The sequence below is a fragment of the Bos javanicus genome, chromosome 1, assembly GCF_032452875.1.
Source record: "Bos javanicus breed banteng chromosome 1, ARS-OSU_banteng_1.0, whole genome shotgun sequence".
In the NCBI taxonomy this organism is placed as follows: Eukaryota; Metazoa; Chordata; class Mammalia; order Artiodactyla; family Bovidae; genus Bos; species Bos javanicus.
Window position 1 is genome coordinate 117,298,410 of NC_083868.1, and position 20,598 is coordinate 117,319,007.

The 20,598-nt window shown below is 47.4% G+C and overlaps 1 protein-coding gene across 1 annotated transcript; it reads left to right on the top strand.

Annotated features, from left to right (window-relative positions):
* The first annotated feature begins 99 nt into the window (after positions 1-99).
* On the top strand, positions 100-18,793 carry SIAH2 (siah E3 ubiquitin protein ligase 2). The gene is made up of 2 exons (XM_061418917.1): positions 100-861; positions 17,215-18,793. The coding sequence occupies exons 1-2, from the start codon at positions 418-420 to the stop codon at positions 17,770-17,772; spliced, it is 1,002 nt and encodes a 333-aa protein (XP_061274901.1). The 5' UTR covers positions 100-417; the 3' UTR covers positions 17,773-18,793.
* Positions 18,794-20,598: the final 1,805 nt, after the last annotated feature.

Consider the following 20,598-nt stretch of genomic DNA (forward strand, 5'->3'; position numbering starts at 1 on the left):
GAGTCGGGCGGAGCCGGAGCTCCAGCTCCGGGTGGTTCTGCCAGTCCCCGCGCGCCCGGGCGGCCGCACACGTGTCCAAGCGTCACGTCCGCGCGCGCCCCCGGGGCTTGCGTCAGCGGCCGCTCCGGTAGCTGTTGGGCCGGGGTTCTGCGCACCGCTCGGCTTCGGGGCCGCGACGCCGCCGAGAGGAGGAGTTTGGCGGCGCGGAGGGGTGCTCCGAGCGCCGGGGACCGCAGAGATCGTCAGCGGGGTCCGGCCCCCCATCCTGCCCGGCGCCGATCGTCTCCGCTGCTCGGTCCCGGGCTGGGCGCGGTGGCGTTGCCCCGGAGCCCGCCGCCCGCGGGGCGCGCACCGCCTTGACCCCGGCGGCCCCGCGGCAGGCAGGCGCCCGCAGTTCCATGGTTGGTTCGGAGCGCAATGAGCCGCCCGTCCTCCACCGGCCCCAGCGCTAACAAACCCTGCAGCAAGCAGCCGCCGCCGCAGCCACAGCACGCTCCGTCCCCGGCTGCGCCCCCGGCCGCCGCCACCATCTCGGCTGCGGGCCCCGGCTCGTCCGCGGTGCCCGCCGCGGCGGCGGTGATCTCGGGCCCCGGCGGCGGCGGCGGCGGCGGCGCCGGCGGCGGCGGCGGCGGGGCTGGCCCGGTGTCTCCGCAGCACCACGAGCTGACCTCGCTCTTCGAGTGCCCGGTTTGCTTTGACTATGTCCTGCCCCCCATCTTGCAGTGCCAGGCCGGGCACCTGGTGTGTAACCAATGCCGCCAGAAGTTGAGCTGCTGCCCGACGTGCCGGGGCGCCCTGACGCCCAGCATCAGGAACCTGGCTATGGAGAAGGTGGCCTCGGCAGTTCTGTTTCCCTGCAAGGTAAGCCCAGGTGCCAGCCACGCACCTCCGCCTGGCGACCTCCAGGGACTCCTGTGTCCCCAGCCCATTCGCGGGCGCTGAGACGCAGTGGGCTTCTCTCTTATTAACGGGGGCGGGCAGTTTACACCGTGTTCGCCCTCCCCCATGCCACCTGTCCACTTTGGGAGCAGCTCTGGGCCGACTGCTGCCCGATCACTGACCCCAGCCTGATTGGCACGCGATCACGCTGTCCCCACCCGGAGCCTGCGTACTCTGCAGACGTGTACTCAGCCTGGGTAGAGCTGGGCCGCCGAAGGAAAACTTGGACCCAGAAGCTGACTATCTGTGGGGGACAGAGGAGAGGGGAAAGGAGCGAATTAAACGCACCCTTCGCCAGCGCTGGGCTTGGAAGGACTGGTAGTGGATTCCTCCTGTCCCCCGCGTCTGCCTTCTGCGCACCCCTGACACGTGGGAGCCCTCGGGAGTGTAGCTAAAAAAAAAAAAAAAAAAAGGCGCCTACAGCCTGTTTTCCTCCAACAACAAGAAAACCTTGTAAGCCACGCCTTTCCCTCTCCTAGCCTTCCAAAGACTGAGGAGTTCTGTTATTTTACTAAGTGGGGTGAAAACAAGAGTTGATGGGGAATTTAACTGGAAGGGCAAGCAGGAGCTGTTGTTACAGTTCTTTAAAGCCCACCACTTTGTTTTTTGTTTAGTTAAAAAATTATTAGTGCCCTTGCAAAAAAAAAAAAAAAGGCACATCACTGAGACAAGTGAAAGACCCAAACGTCTCTCCTCCTTTCCCACCGATGTTAGGTTTAGTATGCATCTGCACGGGGTTTTTTCTAACCATGTATAAATACACTCTCCGCAGCTGAATATGGAATGGTAGATGTTAATGTCAGGAAGGTTTATACATGCACACATAAGTTTTTCTCCAAAAATGGCTTCTGCAGCTTGCTGACTTAGGTTCGTTTCATGACACATATTTTTATATGTCTGCAGGCTATCTCTATCTCACTGTATTTTAAATGGCTGCATAATTTTCCGTTGTGCGGTCATACTGTAACATCAGTTTACATCTTTTGGGTAAAAATCTTCAGGAGCAGTTTCAGGAGCAGATAGAAACATATCTATATTACCGCATTATAACCTAGACTTTTACCATACAGTTCATTTTTTAAACTTAGAAATAATGTCATTAATATTTTTGGAGTTTTTTTGGTAAAGCGCCTCATGGGCCATTTAGGCTCTCTTGCATTGATTTCTCTTTGCTGCTGCTTACTTTTATAGGGAAAGGGCTTATTTTTAAATTAAAAATAATCCACCAGAGAACTGAAGCTTGGGACGCATGTCAGTAAAATGAGTGATTTAATTTGGTCTGTGTCCTGCCACAAATAGGGCTTAAAATAGCATATTCAAATAAGCATTTGAACTTGTGTTTGAGCTATGGGTTTTCAGTCAACCTTCAAATTATCATGCTTTGGACCACTCCTCATGCAGTGCTTACTAATGCACCCAGCTCAGAAGTAGTTTGTCATAAAATTTACACAAAAGAGTTTCAAAATTTTCTTAGGGTCATGAACAAGGTGGCAGCCTGGTGATCAAGGGAAGATTTGGTGATTGGTGACATAAGAGTGGATATTTGAGGTTTGAGATATTTTGTGGAAGCTGGGTGAGTAGGTGGGGGATGCCCCACAGGGTTTCTGGGGAGCCATCTTCTCAGCCCTTCACTTTCCCCTAGGCCTTTAGTGGCAAACAGAAGAAATGATTTCAGATAAATAACATTTTACAAATGAGCATTTGATATCAGTCAGCTATCCCTATCTGCCTGACAATGCAGGAGATGCGGGTTCGATCCCTGGGTGGGGAACATCCCCTGGAGAAGGGAATGGCTACCCACTCCAGTATTCTTGCCTGGGGAAATCCCATGGACAGAGGAGCCTGGCGGGCTACAGTCCATGGGGTCACAAGAGTCGGACACAACTTAGCGACTGAACAGGCTATCCCTAATTTATTTTTTAAAGCAGTATCATAAGAGCATTATGTTGCTTGCTCCTTAGAGAATGGGGGCAGTTATAGCATGCTATATGAAGTGTGAAGTTTCACTTTCAGAATCCAGAATTCTTGTTCCTACTGAAGTATATATTCTTTCCTAATGTGATATGTCTTGAAGAAGAGGTCTCTTGGGAATCAAGGGTATCCAGTGTTTCTGTATATGTCACTGATTTTTAAAAAGGTCCCATTCTGTAAGACTGCGGCTGGACAAAGCCATTGCTTTGCGAGCTGAAATTAAACAAGGTCAGCCATCCCCCTACAGACCAGGAACCCAGCTTAGAAAGTGACCTTGGCGGGGGGAGGTCACTTTCTGTAAATACATATATGTGAGATTTATAAAGCTGGAATATGCACACCTCAACTTTGATTGATCAGTAATCCAGACTATTGACAGGGGAGCTCAACCAGTTAGTCTGGATAAATCAAACTTGGATGGATACAGAGACGCAGCAAGCAACTGAAATAATATTCGTTGGGAAGGCTGAGAGCAATAGGGAGTAGTAAGGCCTGTGGCAAACTCCAACACAATGGTCTGCTTGGCCAGCCCTGTGCTTCACACTTGCTCCTGGAAGTCATAGGGACTGCCTTGTCCCCACTTGCTCTGAGTCTCGCATGGACTGGCTCATGGGAGAAAACCCGTGTTGGGTAAAATACCAGAAGCCAGCTCTCAAGAGTTGCTTGGTGCTGCCATTGTTTGCCTGAGAGACTGCCTCTGAGAGCCTGATGTTCTCATCTGTAATGAGGGGATTGGACTGTTCAACTTCTAAGGACCTGTAGCTTACTAGAACTCCATGAAAAGAAGGGAGGCTCTGTGGAATGCTTGTTTAGGCCCTCTGCATGCCAGCTCCTTTGTGTGGGTTATCTTTTATGAGTCTGCCTTTCTTATTCTCAGATGAGGAAACATGCGCCTATAGAGAGGTTAAGAGTTAAGTGACTTGAGATCACACGGTGGACCAGTCCATAAACCTTCATCCTGAAGGCACACATCCTTTGATTTGGAGTCTGAGGTTATATTCGGAGGCTCCAGATCACAACCTGAGGTTGACACCAGTAACAAAATCATCCAACTGGATGAGGTCACCAGATGGACACATCCCAGTGAGACAACATAGCTGCTGACTATAAAGTTTATTGGGAGGAATTTTGTAGGGCTTGGGGGGTGGGAAGATCAAAGGGTGAGGGGGAATAGCTTATGCATCCAGTATATGGGGGGATTTCAGTCCAGCTCTCAGAGAAGACAATGGCAACCCACTCCAGTACTCTTGCCTGGAAAACCCCATGGACAGAGGAACCTGATGGGCTGCAGTCCATGGGGTTGCGAAGAGTCGGACACGACTGATCGACTTCACTTTCACTTTTCACTTTCATGCATTGGAGAAGGAAATGGCAACCCACTCCAGTGTTCTTGCCTGGAGAATCCCAGGGACAGGGGAGCCAGGTGGACTGCCATCTGTGGGGTCGCACAGAGTCGGAGATAACTGAAGCGACTTAGCAGCAGCAGCAGCAGCAATCCAGCTCTGAATTGCTCATGCTTCCATTGGCCCCAAAGTGGAAAGAAAGTGAAGTCGCTCAGTTGTGTCCAACTCTTTGTGGCCCCGTGGACTGTAGGCCACCAGGCTTCTCTGTCCATGGGATTCTCCAGGCAAGAATACTGGAGTAGGTTGCCGTTTCCTTCTCCAGGGGATCTTCCCAACCCAGGGATCAAACCTGGGTCTCCCGCATTCCAGGCAGACTCTTTACCCTCTGAACCGGGGTATGAGTCACCAAAAAGGGACGGGGTCACATAATTAAAGGCTAGAGTCCTGCCAGCACCTGTGACAGAGGGCACCACATGCACTGTTAGCTCAGATCTCCTTTTAAAAAAGGATCTCTATCAGAGTATGGCTCTCTGCCACCTGGGGTATTTTTAGTCCATTCTATGACTTGTGCCATGCCTGAGAAGTTTTGACATCCTGTCCCCTTATCACAAACCCACCATCATCTCTGGAGAGTGTGGATGCAGGGGGAGAAGTGAAGGCTGACAAATTGGGACCCCCCACTCCACAGTGTATTTTAATATCAGCCAACTATTTCTCTCCAAAACCATGAGAAATGCTAAAACACACTCCAGCCCTCTTTCACTATCAGACATTTTCTTTCCACTTTTTCTTCGGGGCTTCCTTGGTGGCTCAGACGGTAAAAGAATCTGTCTGAAATGCAGAAGACCCAGGTTCGATCCCTGGGTCAGAAAGATACCCTGGAGAAGGAAATGGCTACCAGCTCCAGGATTCTTGCCTGGAGAATTCCCCTGGCAGCTACAATCCATGGGGTCGCAAAGAGTTATTTCTCTCCAAAACCATAGGAAATACTAATACACACCCCAGCCCTCTTACACTATGAGACATTTTCTTTCCACTTTTCCTTTGGTTTCTGTAGAAGTTTCTAGCAGCATTATCTCCAAATACTTAGAAAGCCTCGTCAGATACTTCTTCTCTGTAGTTGGATTGTGCCAGTGTTGTTTGTATTCTTTAAAAAAAAAACACAGGGACTTCTGCGATGGTCCAGTGGTTTAGACTTTGTCCTGCAGGGTAGGGGGTGTGGGTTCAATCCCTGGTTGGGCAGCTAAAATCCTACATGCCTTTGGCCAAAAAACAAACATTAAAAGAAAAGAAAAGACAATATTGTGACAAATTCAGTAAAGACTTTAAAATGGTCCACATTAAAAAAAAAAATCTTAAAGTCAGATCAGATAATCCAGTTAGAAGTTAAAATGTGTGGACTGATCTAGTCCAGTGGGGAGAAACGCTAAACACCAGCAGGGACAGGTAATGCAAGGGAGAGGGGCATCTGCCATGTGACCTTAGGCTTCAAGTGACGGCAGGAGCAGTGGAGGTGGTTGGGAGTTGGACAACTTTTGCTCAACTCTGGCTGATTGGCCAGGATGGGAATGTGATTGCAGCCATGCCAGATCTTTGTTTTTGTTTTTTTTTCAAGAAAATTCAGAAATCTGCATTTTTAAAATGTTAAATATCTCGATTCTTTTTTTTTTTAAACATTGTCCAAATTCAGATTTAAAGCTAGCACTTGCAGGCCAAACCAACCGTGTCTATAGACCAAACTCCAACTTCTGACCTGGTTCTCTTTCAGAAAACATCCACTGAGCCTGGAAGTTCTCATTTGACTCTGAGAACATATGAACTCTGGAATTCTGATAGGTCCCGACTGTTACAGCTTACTGCCTTTTCATCTTTGTTTTGCTGAGAGAAAATGCCAACATTCTGGCCTTTGGAAGACCTGAACTATTGTCCTATTGACTAGATGTTTGACACTTTGTTCAAGTCAGTCTATTTCTTTGCACCTGAATGTCTTAAGAGCTGGACAAGATGACTATACCAAGGATCTTCTTCTGCCTAAAATTCTGTAATCTAGTGAGCTGTTCAAGAGAAGAGGCACTAGTCAGGAGACAGAACTCGGTTCTCATCCTGGCTTTCTGTGATCTCAGTCCTGTCACTAGCTCCTTAGATCTGTTTGTTCATTAATTAAAAAGAACAGAGATAACCTTGAGCTGGTGGGTGCTCTCAGGTCAGATTAGCAATGCTGGCGAGGACTTCTTTGTCACCAAAACAGATGGAAGGTGGGTGGGATCAGAGCAGTTGCTAGGTGATGGGTGATCAGTCACCTAACAGTCTGAGGGGATAAGCCAATTTGCCAAAACAATTTCAGGGATCTCTTCTGAACCTCAAAAATTCCCCTAAGACAAAATCAGTTACTTTGGAAGTTATCCCTTCCGTCCTCACTCCTGGCTGAAGTTGACTGGGTTGGCCCATAGAAGCTTGTGCTGGCAAGCACTGGGGTCCACATGTGTTTCTGGTGAGGCTCAAGATTTTCCAGAAGACAACAGACAGCTTTTGAGTGTAAAATCAAGAACAGAAGCACTAGAATGCATGAAAAGAGTACTTGGAAGTTTAATGATGATTCTACACAGAGTTGGCCAAAGATTTTTCACAGGTCACCAAGTCCTGGAACTAGAGTAAATCATTGCTAAAGATTGATCTTGGGTACAGCCAGAGTGGACAAAAGCCAAAAGGCACAGCAGGTCTGACCTATAGAGTCCCCAGCTTAGGATGGATTAGAATTGCCCTTTTTGTTTTTTTCTTGGAAGCCCTATATAAAGTGCTGTATACACATGACCATAGGAAGACCTCAATGTAAAATATCTTTATTGTCCAACTTGTGCATCTGACAAAATTTGTGAACAGTGGCGTTTCTCATTCACACCCGTAAGGTCCTCATTCTTTGAAAAGGGCACACAGTAGGTATACATGTGCCAGAGTGAATGCCAGCATTCACCTGAGTATACTTTCTAAAGCTCATGAGAGATGCTGAAAATTCCCTAGCAGAATTGCATCAACTTTGCCCCACACATCCATTCTCCATTTGTTTCTTAAAAACTGCGAAATTGACATTCTTATTGCCAGTTGGGTAAAAGTTGTAATCATTTTTATACTGTATAGTGTCCGTGAGATAAAAGGTCACCCCCTTTCCTAGTTTTTAGCTGTCGAGATGAATGGAAGGTATTAAATGTGTGGGCCTGGGCCCTATTTCAAAACTTTGAATTAATGGAGGTGGTGTCTTTGGGTCTTTCCTTCTCCCACTCCTCCCCTTCATCTCTTAACTCTGGTAGTTTTGAAGGCAGGCCCTACTTGAGCCTCCTGGTCCCAATCCTATCTGTCTTTACTGGTTGGTGACCTCTCCAAGCCTCAGTGGCTTTTTGCTAAAATGGGATGATGACTGTGGTAGTAATTCATGCAAAGTGCCCAGCACAAAGTAAAAACTAAATAAATGTGCACAGTTAGAAACTAACAGAAAGCAAATGATTGGAGTCTGAGGTCAGGTCCAGTTGCTCAGTCATGTCTGACTCTTTGTGACCCCCTGGACTATACAGTCCATGGAATTCTCCAGTAGTAGGAGCAGAGGAGTCTGGAGGCCTCCCTCAGTTGTGGTATCAGAGCTGTATTAAGGAGGATGAGCAGGGTGTCCACAAGAAAGGAAGGGATGGAATATCCCGATGGGGCTTGTGGGAGGCCAGTGCTTGTAGAAAACATTGTTTACCTGGTCCAAGCTGGGTACATTATCTCGTGTTATCCTCCTAATTACTTTGTAAAGGAAACAGAACATGGTTAACATCCCCCCTAAGAAATTTGCTCAAAATTTGTAAGTTTGAGGACTTCCCTGGTGGTCCACTGGTTAAAACACTGAGCTTCCACTTCAGGGGATGTGGGTTTGATCCATGGTCTGGGAATTAAGATTCCCACATGCTGAGCAGAAACCCCAGAAGGTGCCTTGTAATTATACACACAGTGTCTTTTCTGCTACCCCTCTGCCTGGCTGAGGTGATCTCCTTCCCATTCCAGGCTCACACAGTAGCTTCTGGAGGGATGGCAGTGGTACCCCTGAAGCTGCTAGGTGTAATAAGGATGCCTAGTTAAATTTTAACAGATAAATAACTGCCTGGAACGTTCTAGGCTGCTTATAATAAATAACTGCCTGGAACATTCTAGGCTGCTTGTATTTTTATTTGCTAAATCTGGCAGCCCTACCACTTAAGCTTTCTTGTGAATTCAGTTGTATCCTTTGAGAAATAAAGCGTCCAGAGAGGTGGAGCAGCGTTTGAAGGGTGGGCAGGGCAGTGAATGTGATCTCGCAGATGGGAAGCTGGCAGGAAGAAGGGTGTTGAGAAAGGCTGGACAAGGTCCATAAAGCCTCTCACTCCAGCTCCTGCTTTTGTTTGCTTCAGCAGAGATTCTGAAGAGACCTCACGAAACTGGTTCTCCAAGTCCACGGAGGGTATTGCCTGCTAGCTCGATCTATGGTCAGATGAGAGGTATACTCGGTCAAAAGTCAACTTTTGTTTAACACTTCCAAGATTAAAAAGAAACCCCTGCCATCCCAAGGAGTCTTTGTATGCACACACACATGCACACTTGGACACACACACCTCCCCAAAAGCAGGATGTTCTCAGATGACTGCGATAATAAGAGGTCGGATTCTCCCACCAAGTCACCTTCAGTAAGAAAGCCCTGCCACGTGGGGTTTGTTGACTTTTTCTTAGGCAAAAAGGAGAATTTTTAAGCCCAAGGTTTTCATGAGCATTGCCTTCTCCGGAAGGAAGTTTATAAAGTTCAGTGTCAGTCTTTGCTTAGCCTCACCACTGTTCGACAGTTCGGGGACTGAGTGACACTGTCTTCTCATACTATCATCTGTGAAACTAAGACTGCACTCTGATAATTCTGCCGAGGTGAGGAGTGTACTATTTAAGTGAAAATCCGCTGAGGTTCTTAGAGGAAAGATGCTAGACAAACAGATGCAGGGTGAGCATTATAATGAAGTCACAAAAAGAGATGTCATTTCTCCTGCTCCTCAAGTCTGAACTTCTCCACTGGTAATAACAGTCAAGGACTGATTATTTGGCAGGTAGTTTTATAGACCCACTCAGAGGTGACAGGGTAGGCAGGCTCAACCAAGGTCACACAAGACACTGGTTACTTGAGTTCCAATCACAGCCACTCTACCAGTGGTTGCAAAGACACCGTAGGCAAAAGTGACATACAGCCATCAGAATGACAACAGCATCCTGTTTCCCCATCTAGGTAAGGTTTCAGAAAAGCTAGAAACACCCCCGTCGAAATAGTTTATATAAATAAAGTATGTGAAATGCCTTGGTCAAAAATTACAGAAGTCATTCAACCCAGAATGAATGAAGTCTAAAATATGCATTTTTTTCTTACATGGTCTCAAGATCTATTGAATTATTTTTTAATTCTAAGTTCCACAGTAAGACTTAATTAAAGAAACATGGTGGAGAGAAATCATCTTTTGCAGATAAACCTAATATTTATTCATCTACCAACAAATAGTGGGTGAACAGGAAGCAGGCAATACATCAGTAAGTCAATAAGCAAAATTAACAGACCCATAAATTAATTGGAAAATAATGTGGGATCATTCAGTGATATTTTGGGGGGAAGATAAAAAAAATTTTAGTCACAAAAGAGCTAGCTTTGATTGCTAGAAGTCCTGTTAGAAAGTGGTAAAATTGGACTTCCCTGGATGGAGGAGCCTGGTGGGCTGCAGTCCATGGGGTCGCTAATAGTCGGACACAACTGAGCAACTTCACTTTCACTTTTCACTGTCATGCACTGGAGAAGGAGATGGCAACCCACTCCAGTGTTCTTGCCTGGAGAATCCCAGGGACGGTGGAGCCTTGTGGGCTGCCATCTGTGGGTTCGCACAGAGTCAGACACGACTGAAGTGACTTGGCAGCAGCAGCAGCTGGTCCAGTGGTTGAGAATCCACCTGCCAACGCAGGGGACGCCGGCGGGTTCGATCCCTGGTCCGGGAAGATGCCACATGCCACGGGACGGCTAAGCTCATGTACCTCGGCTCCTGAGCCCACGAGCCACGACTACTGAAGCCTGTGTGCCCTGGAGCCCGTGAGCCACAAGAAGAGAAGGCACTGCAGTGAGAAGCCTGTGAACCACAACAAAGAGCAGCCGCCGCTCTCCACGAGAGTAAGCTCACACGCAGCAACAAAGACCCAGCGCAGCCGTAAATAAAAATTTTTAAATGTTAAAGAAAATGGTAACATTTAAGTGTAACTGCTGGTTAAGATATAAGTTTTACCACTATATGGGTCTAGACTAGGTTTAGCTGCAGCTCCCACTTGATCAAGTCTAAACAATGTTGAGAAACAGAGACTTCAACCAATAGCCTTTTATCGTCTGCTGATCATACCTGTTACACTGTCAGGATCCATCCTTCCCACTGAACTAACTCTGATTCCATTCATGGGGTCACTTCCCCAGTGCTAAAAGGGGTTTCCCTGTTTATGAAAGAGGTGCAGGTATGTTTCATACCTGGAGCTCCTCTTCCAGATGTGGTCTGGAAGCAAACAGGAGTTTCCCTTGGAGCACTGAGGGTGGTGGATCAGGAACCTGGAAACCATCGTCCAGGGCCATCGATCTGTCAGGTGCCCACAAACCTCTGGAAGGATCCGAGGAGCAACAGAGAAGGCTCTCTTTTCTTTGAGGGGGGAGGGGGTCAAAAAAGTGTTGGTAATTATAACAATTGATGTCTTCACTGCCACATTTTGTTGGTTCACTAAAATGAGTCCCAAGAGCTTCTAACAAAAGATAAACTATTAGTTTAGTTGCATTTACATGCAAGTATGTAGTTAAAAGTATATTTTCTTTGAAAAAGGAAAAACTATCACAATAATCATTCAGATCTGCAAAAAGAATCTCTACCCCCAGAAGGATGAATATGCTTAGTCTCTGGGGCTTTTTGTTAATATTTGTTTTTATTTATTTGGCTGTGCTGGGTTTTAGTTGTGGCACACGGGATCTTAGTTCCCTGACCAGGGATCAAATCCAGGCCCCCTGCACTGGGAGGTGCAAAGTCTTAGCCACTGGACCACTAGGAAAGTCCCTCTGGATTGTTTTATATGATTTCAGATTTACATGACACTTGCAATGTTAGTACAAATTCCCATATGGCCTTTATCCACATTCACCAGTTACCTCCTTTTTGCCCACTTGCTTTACTGTTTGTGCTCTCTCCATTCATATATATATATATATTACATGGAAACTGCAGACACCCTGTCCTTTTATCCCTAAGTACTTCCCTGTGTTTCTCCTCTAAAATCAAGGACATTTTCTTATGTAATTATGGTACAGTTATCAAAATCAGGAAATGTGATACAGTGTAGATATTCTTATGTAATCCAGAGTCCATATTCAAATTTCAGCGGTTGCCCCAGTAATGCCCTTTGTAGCAGTTTTGGTTTCCCAGTCCAGGGTCAGACGTTTGGTCATCCGTGTGCATTCTGTGATGCTTACAGCTTATTTAGATGGAAAGGAAGTGCAGTTTGCTTTGGCTTACCCCAAGACAAGGTCATTTCCTGGCTCTAATTCAGACGTTTATAAGCATCAGCAACAAGTATCTACTATGTTTTGCTTTTCTTGAGATGTTGTCATTTGAGGTACTGGCAGATAGTCTGCTAATACACTTCACCGTTTCCTAGGAGGTAAGCAGGTGGAGGCAAGGCGGTTACCTCACAGTCCCCAGAGGGACCTGGTTGGTTCCCAGTGCCTCCAGTGTCGTAGACTGTTGATTGTTGAGAGTTCAGCAGATCGTTCTGAAATTGCCTGGACTCAGATTTAATTAAATAGGTGAAAAAACTTGTTCTAAACCAGTCATGGAATCCACGACCTTCACTAGCACCCAGGCTAAGAATTCCGTTTATATACTTATTCCTTAAACAAATATAATATGCCTGTGTTTCTTGAATAAATACCAGGTGTCTAGTGTTTGACTATGTTTCTGACGTACCTTGTCATGTGTATTTGTGTGTCAAGGGGTCTCTGTGCCAAAAAGGAGAAACCCTTGTCTAAATTCCAGCTTAAATAAAACCACCTTCAAACCCCGTGTCCAGGGAAAGAATTGGCACTATTTACTGCTTTCTGCAGAGACATCAGAATGAGGCACCAGGGTCCTCTGTCGCCTTTTCAGAGCAGCAGAATGTGTTTGCACAAGACTTTTGAGCCGTCGCAACGTGAAAAATTTCTAAAGGAAAAGTCAGAAGTGTTATTTCAACATTGCTTTGCTGGGCCATCTCTCCCCCTGCCGTGCATTCTTCTTTAGCTTTGGGCTTGTGTGTGTGGTCATGCAGCCCCTGGCCCCCGGCTTAAAGAGGGGTTTACTTAAAGCAAATCCCACCTCGAGCCCCACCCCCCAGGGGAGATGAGCAGATATTTCCTGAGGGGGAAATCTCATTTATAACCGCAGATGTGTCCCAGGCTGCAGGCAGCCGTCTGCAAAGCAGCCCAGGTGCTTTATCTCAGAGACAAGTGTGTGCCTTGAAGAACCGGTCGTCTCAAGAAAAACGGGCATCCTTTGAACCCTCCCGCCGGGTGGGCAGGCCCTGGCCAGAGCGAGAGGAGGGAAACCTCAGGACTTTCTTGCCAGATGCCAGAGAAGGCGGGGAGGGCCTAATTACTGGTTACTTGTTTGTGATCTGCTGCTGCCTCAGTCCTTGGGGATAGCCGCGTTTGGGGCTGTTTTTCTCCTTGCAAACCAGGGAGAAGTTATATTTGAACCAGTTTCCAGAAACAGCATATCTGTGGACCCTGGGTTTTGTGTATGTTGGGTGGTAGGCTGGGAGGGCTTGGGTGGGGAGATCAAGGCCAATTTCTTTTTCCACAAAAGATTGGTTCTTTGACTCCTAAGCTGCTGTGTTCAGAGAAAGAGCCACAGAGGATCCAGAAACTCAAGGCTCTGACCCTGGTGTGGCCATGGATGACCACATGGCTGGGATGAGTCATTCTGTAAAACGGGTGGAACCAGTGCCCCAGCCTCCATCCATGCTGCTCAAGCCATTGAGGTCTAGCTGTGTTGTGGCTGGATTATTTCCTGAAGTGCCTCAGGTGGCACCCGCTGGGCAGGGCAGTGACCAGCCAGACCAGCTTCCTGCTGTGGCCCCTCCTCACGCCTGGGAGTGTGCCTGCCCAGCCGGGTTGTGTCACTCACTGAAATCAGGGGCTCTCAACTCGGGTGATTTTGCCACCCAGGAGACATGTGGCCATGCCTGGTGACATTTCTGGTGGTCACCACGTTGGGCGAGGGGGACTCTCCTGGCATCTTCAAGGCCAGGGATGCCACTAAACACCCTCCAGCGCACAGCACAGCCCCCAAACCAAGACGCATTTGCTCTTCGTCAGTAGTGCTGCTGCAGAGAAACCCTGGAAATGAACTAAACTGTCAACGTCCTGGACGGAACCTGGACCCGCCTGCTCATTAGGTTTTGTCCCCAATACATGCTCCGCTCACCCCGCGCTAGAACCAGATGGAACTATTCCTTCCACAATCTGCCTCCTCCCCCGTGAGGCTTCCCATACCCCCCTTCGTCAACATGTCTCCACTTTGAAATCACCTGTCACCCCTGCCCCCCCTTCTTCCTTTGCATAGGTACCTGTATTTCTGATGTGTTCGAGCTGTTTATTGTTGCATGGTATAGCCCCTCTGACAGCAGACGCCACAGGGGCGGGATCTGCGCCACAGAGGGTGGCAGCCCTTAGAAACCCTTGGCGCTTATCAAGAAGACACAAGCCCAGGGACCCATGCAATTTGGGTTTGCTCCTCAGAGGCCCCTAAACCGTTCTACAGGCTGCCTCAGGAGATTTGCAGACCCCAAAGGCAGCCCTCTGATCCCTGCAGGAGCACTGCTAATGTAATGACAAGAGCATCATTCCAGAACAATGGCGAGACTGTCACAAGTATCAGATGTGGCGCAAGAGTGCATGTGTTTGTGTGCGTGTGAGTGCACACATGTTTAAAGTCCAGATCTTTTCTTTTTAGAGACCACCATCTTTAATTTGGTCGTCCTAACAGTGGCGCCAGTGGTCATGAAGACACGCCCTCACCCATGATGGAAAAGAGAAGGAATAGATTGGCATTAAAGTTCAGCTTGTTCAGAAAAAGCAGAATAAGCACGTAACACTTTAAAATTTTATTTACTTAAGTTAATAGAGGCAGCAGTAAGATTTTTTCTCACAAGGTCACTGTCCACACAGATGCTAAGTAATGCCTGGTCTATTTGTGTATTTTGGGGAGGTCCCCTGTTCTCTATATTTGGGTGGAAGGAAAAGTATGTGACTTGTAAGGCAAACCAATAATTCAGAATATAAATATTCCTACCTGAGTTTCACAAGAAAAAGTTCTCAAATGATTGCTTGGTGATAAATATTTGTTATACATTTGGTGAACCTGGTGAACCTGGAGTAGTTTGGGGCTTTGGGCTGGGGAAGGGGGCAGGTGGTACTTTTTCTGTACATTCTAAGCCAGAGTTCTTCTCGTTCCTGGAATTATTCCTGGGCGACTGTGGTAAACAGCCCCTTCTGAAAGGTCTTCAGATCCAAATATTGAGGGTTTGTTTCAGCCAGGAAATTGGCCAGGTTCTGGGTTAATTTTTGCTATTTTTATTGTGTTGGATGTGTGTTTTTAAATGCTTGGCAGAAGTGTCTCACCCATCACTCACAGAAGAGTTTCAGAAGGCTCTGTATTCTGAGCCTCACCCTGGATTTAAGACAAAGTTAATAGAGATTTGGTTTATTTAGGGCCTTACACTGCTAGGAACACAAACTATAAATATATCTGGATAAGTAAATTTGTTCCTTCTTCTTGATTAAGTTTTATACCCATGCTTTTAAAATTAGTCCGTGGTTTTCAAAGATGAATAAGCAGTTCCTACAGGCAAAGTATTAATAAATAACAGTGAACTATTTCTGCCAATTTCTACTGAAGACCATTATAATTCACTTTAGGTATGGAGGAGGAAGGAGCTGCATGTCTCTCTCTAAGCCACCTTCTTCTTCCTTATTAGGGGAGACTCATCTCCCTAAGGGTGGTGGCGGCCTTCTCTCCTCCGTATCTACTTCTCAGTGACTGCAGTTTAGTGTCTTGTAAGGAGAAGACGTTCAGGGCCTGCTTACTGCTAGTGATTTAATTCAGCTGCAAAGATCAGAATTTGACCTATTTTTAAAATTTATAAGGGTTTATTCCTTAAGGACGGGTAGGGAGAAGCAGAAACAGCTGTGGGGTTCAGTTTTGTGTTTTCAGCCTTGGACACGGCATCTTAGAAAAATGAAGCAGAGGAAGTCCCTGGTGGTCCAGTGGTTAGGACTCGGGGCTTTCACCACTGTGGCCCTGGGTTCAATCCCAGGTGAGGGGACGAAGATCCTGCAAGTCACCAGTGGGACCAAAAAGAAAATTGATGTGGCCCTGCCATCATTTGATGTCTTCGTGTCTCAACACGGGGTGGGGGAATCCAAGTGCAGGAACCCAAATGGCGTACCTGCCACTCTGGGCTCGGGGAGGAAGCTGACTTCTGGTTTCACCTGAAGAGGTCATTCAGGTTTCCTTATTCTTGACAAAACTACAGCATAGTCCTCTGAGCAAGTGTCTACTGGTAGACTCACTGTCCATCTGGTGTCCGGGAGTTAGCAGGGTCATTCTCATGAAGTTTGGGTACAGAAGTCTTAATTCCTGTGGTGTGGTCTTTTCTCGTGATAGATGTGATTTATCCATCAGGAATGTGCAGGGAGAAAAAGGTTTTGTTCCCTCCCTATTAAGGCAGCGTTTGAAAGACAGACTGTGTCAGGAAACCCGCCTAGGACAAGTACCCACTCTAGCACCCACTCTAGTTCCCCTTCCTCCGGGGCCTGTCAGGAGGACCTGACCACCTGGTCACGAGGAGGTGAGCACAGGGGCCTGAGGAAGGGGTCTGAGGCAAGTCCAGCGGACTTTGAGGGGAGACTGAGGCCCTTCTCACTCTAAGCTCCACTGGCTGGAACCAAACTGAAAAGCAGTCTCCTGAGTTTCTGAATGTGCTTTCTTTTCCTAAAAAATGTATGTCCAAAGCCCACCCTTGGGGCGAGGGGTAAAAGGTGAAGGTGAGGTCACGGTTCTAGCAATGTGAGGGGTCTCTAGCCCTCTTCTGCACTGGGCTGGTCACTCCACCAGCAAGCGCAGGGGCCACAGGGCAGCTTTCCCACAGCCCACCTGCCGCTCACAGTTGGAGCCAGGAAGCAGTGGACGGGGCCAGTGGGGGAATTACACCATCTGCAAAACTGTCAGTGAAAACTAGTCCAAAGACGACGTTCATCCTGGTCCTACCCCTTAGCAATTCTGTGGTGCTAGTGGTAAAGAACCCGCCTGCCAATGCAGGAGATGCGGATTCCATCCCTTGGTTCCATTCCTTGGTTGGGAAGATCCCCTGAAGGCGGGCATGGCAACCCACTCCAGTATTCTTGCCTGGAAAATCCCATGGACAGAGGAGCCTGGAGGACTACAGTCCATAAGGTCACAAAGAATCGAGCATGATTCAAGTGACTTAGCACTCAATGCACACAAGCAATTCTAAATTCTTTTTAAAAATCTTTAAATTCACAGAAAATAAGGGGAAAGCCAGGTTTTCTAGGGCTGGCTCCACAATTTTGTTTGAAAAATTTGTAAGAGTACTTCAGTTCTCATGTTTTCAACAATGTTGGAACAGGGGCGGGAATGCAGCTCATTCCTGGCCAGGATGGGCCCCTGATCTTATGCATGGCAGTGCAGAGGATGAATAGGCACTGAGATGTTTCAGTCTGCAATATTTAACTCACCTGGAACGAAAGTAGTTGAAACAAAAATGCAGTTTGAGTCTGGAAAACCTGAGGTTTGCAGCCTCAGGAGTGGAGGAAGCCCCCAGTGTCTCACTGTGCTGCTTTCTGTCCCTGCAGTATGCGACCACGGGCTGTTCCCTGACCCTGCACCACACCGAGAAGCCGGAGCATGAAGACATCTGTGAATACCGTCCCTACTCTTGCCCTTGTCCCGGTGCTTCCTGCAAGTGGCAGGGGTCCCTGGAAGCCGTGATGTCCCATCTCATGCACGCCCACAAGAGCATCACCACCCTTCAGGGAGAGGACATCGTCTTCCTGGCCACAGACATTAACCTGCCAGGAGCTGTGGACTGGGTGATGATGCAGTCATGTTTCGGCCATCACTTCATGCTGGTGCTGGAGAAACAAGAGAAGTATGAGGGCCACCAGCAGTTCTTCGCCATCGTCCTGCTCATCGGCACTCGCAAGCAGGCGGAGAACTTCGCCTACAGACTGGAACTGAATGGAAACCGGAGGAGACTGACCTGGGAGGCCACGCCCCGGTCCATCCACGATGGTGTGTCCGCAGCCATCATGAACAGCGACTGCCTGGTGTTCGACACAGCCATAGCGCATCTTTTTGCAGATAATGGGAACCTTGGCATCAATGTGACTATTTCTACATGTTGTCCGTGATGCACCGACATGATTTGGGCGTGGCGCTTTCTGGTTAATAAAGGTTTTTATAGGTGTTTTATTCACAGTGTCTTCACAAGTCAGGACCCACAGTTTCCCCGTGTCCTGTCTGAACGGCAGCTTCCCATCTGGCACTGGCCCAACGAAGTTCATTAAACCGGGACAGAGGAGGTTGGCCAGTTAGTCGTTTGGAGGCCATCCTATGATCGGAAATCAACTTGATTATTAAATGTTACTTCCTTCCTGAACAGCACCTGACAGGTTGCTCGGGCTCCTCTAAGACCGGGATGTTTGTTAGGAATTGGAGGCTCCTTCCTGCCTCCCTGTATTGGTCCCTCCAAGTTGACGAAAGCACAGTGACTGTCAGCAGAGTCCTTAACTTTGCTTTTACCTTGTATTTAAGGAGGTAGGAATTGTTTTACTACATTTTAAACAGTGTTTCTCAAACCGGATGGCTAAACAGTGTGCACAGAATCAATGGCGTGCTTATCTGAAACATGCAATTTCGGGAGCCTGCGAATTTAACAATCTCATCAGGGGATGCTTTCCAACAGTAAAGTTTGAGAACTACTGGGTAAATTGTGGGAAAGGGTCCAGATTTTAAAGGTGCTTTCCGATTACCCTCTACTGATTTGTCTGTCTTTCTACTATTTCATCCACACACACCCCTACTCCCAGATTAAAACAAGAACCACAGATCCCCACAAACACAGTCTTGAGATCTAGTCACTCTCTTGTGTTTGGGAGGGACTGCCTAGGAAAGCAGAAAGGGTAGCCATTGATAGCTCTCACGTAGTTAGTTTTTGCTCATCACTAGTACAAATGACCTGTTTACACCTGGCTTCCCTCAGAGGCCCTCCTTAACTTAGATGGTGGGAAAGACTAGATCAGTAGAGTTGGAAAAGCTTTATAACCAGTGTCATATGCTTGCTATTTAAAGGTATGTGTTGGGTTTGGTTTGTTGGGTTTTTTTTTTTCCACATTCACTTTAGTTTTTTAATAAATATTTTTCAAAAATGAATATTCTGCTTCATCTTGAGTGGAATGATGCATACTTATTGGGTATCTACTGTGTGCAGGTGCCATGAAGCTTCACCCCTTTACCCCTAGCACCCCCTTGGAGCTCTCACTGTTTCTCTGTGAAGAAACAGGCATTTGTCCAAGACCACAGCACAGATCGCTGGCACCACTGAGGTCTGAACTCACTTCTCTCAACCACAAAGTGTCATGGGTGTGGCAGGTCTCCTCCTTGGAGTGGTTCTTTCTGTCTGACAGTGCCAGGGCTTGTGGACAGAGAATACTTTTCCTGGTTTACAGAATCAGAAGGAAGAGGTTTGGCTGTGATGTCCGGAGCACTGGGTTTGAGCCAAGGTGACCCACTACCTTGATCCCAACCCTGAACTCTCAAAGCAGTTCACAGTTTTAGCCCCGAATACCGGGTGAGGATGGACTGCTTCCCTTAGTGGCCTGAAGGTATCAGAGAAGTGCCAGGCGGGAGTGATGGCTTTAGACTTACTTCATATTTCAGGTGAGTTGCAGGGCTGAGTTTTTAGCCAGGAAATAGTTTAGCAGTTAAAAAATTTGCCAAAGTAACTTACCTTCAAGACTGTTCTTCACATAAAGGTGAAAAGTAGGATGCGTACATGTGTGCGTGCTCAGTCGGCTCAGTAGCGTTCGACTCTGTGGGACACTGTGGACCGTAGCCTGCCAGGCTCCTCTGTCCGTGGGATTCTCCAGGCAAGAATACTGGAGTGGGTTGCCATCCCCCTCCTCCAAGGGATCTTCCTGACCCAGGGATTAAACTTGCAGCTCTAATTTCTCTTGAATTGGCAGGCAGGCTCTCTAGCACCATGTGGGAAGCCCTCCCCCGCCCAAAAAAAAAAAGCAGCACCATGAATCAAAGGACAGGCTTATAATAGGTCGAGTAAATGAATGAAAACCACAGTTCTCGTCATGGAGAAAGTCATATTTCAAGCCAGTACACAGAGGGATGCCTGGAGGTGAGACTAAGACTCAGGAGCAGGCAGACTTTGACCCTCAGGGTGGAGCTGTTACAGGAATGGCTGCCCAGTGCAAACGTGACACTCAGGCAATATATTTTGTACAGAAACTAGCCAAGCTCACTGACATCCTATGGTGCCCATAGTTCACCCTTGTTATATGTGATAGAGGAAATCAGGACCAGAGCGTAAACTATAAACAAAAGACAGTAAAGGAGCAGACAGTGGAATCAAGTCACCGCAAAAGCATAAAATGTTAGACGATCGGCATCAGAAGGTCAAGGGATGGGCGGGCAGTCACACAGGGCATGAGTGGCAGCACAGAATCCAGACTTCCTGACTCCCCGTTCAGACACTTTCTAGAATGTAAATGAAAATAAAGTCGTAGGCAACAAAACTGAGCTTTTACTTTCCATAGTTTTCTAAGTCTCTTTAGTCTCTGTCCCTGGATATCTGTGAACTTAACTTTTATTCTCCAACTTTTTTTTAAACTTAACCATTTTCTGCCAGAAAAACAAACAAAACCCCCCAGGTTATTCCCTGTTTTAAGAGGAAGTGAAAAATAGTGAAACACTATGTAAATTAAAGTCTGTCCTTTTAGTTCTGATTGTAAAATGCAATTTAAAATGCGTGATAGGATTTCCCTGGTGGCACAGATCCCCAGTCTGGGAAGATTCCACATGCTGCGGAGCAACTAAACCCATGTGCCACAACTACTGAGTCCTCGTGACTCAACTGCTAAAGTCTACATGCTCTAAGGACCTCGAGCCACAACTAATAAAGCCATGGATACAACTGCTAAAGCCCCTGCGTCTAGAGCCTCTGC

Excerpts from the sequence above, each read along its gene's own strand:
- SIAH2 (XM_061418917.1), top strand. The coding sequence starts at position 418 with ATGAGCCGCCCGTCCTCCACCGGCCCCAGCGCTAACAAACCCTGCAGC. Across the intron at positions 862-17,214 it reads CAGTTCTGTTTCCCTGCAAG|TATGCGACCACGGGCTGTTC; the intron begins GTAAGCCCAGGT and ends CTGTCCCTGCAG.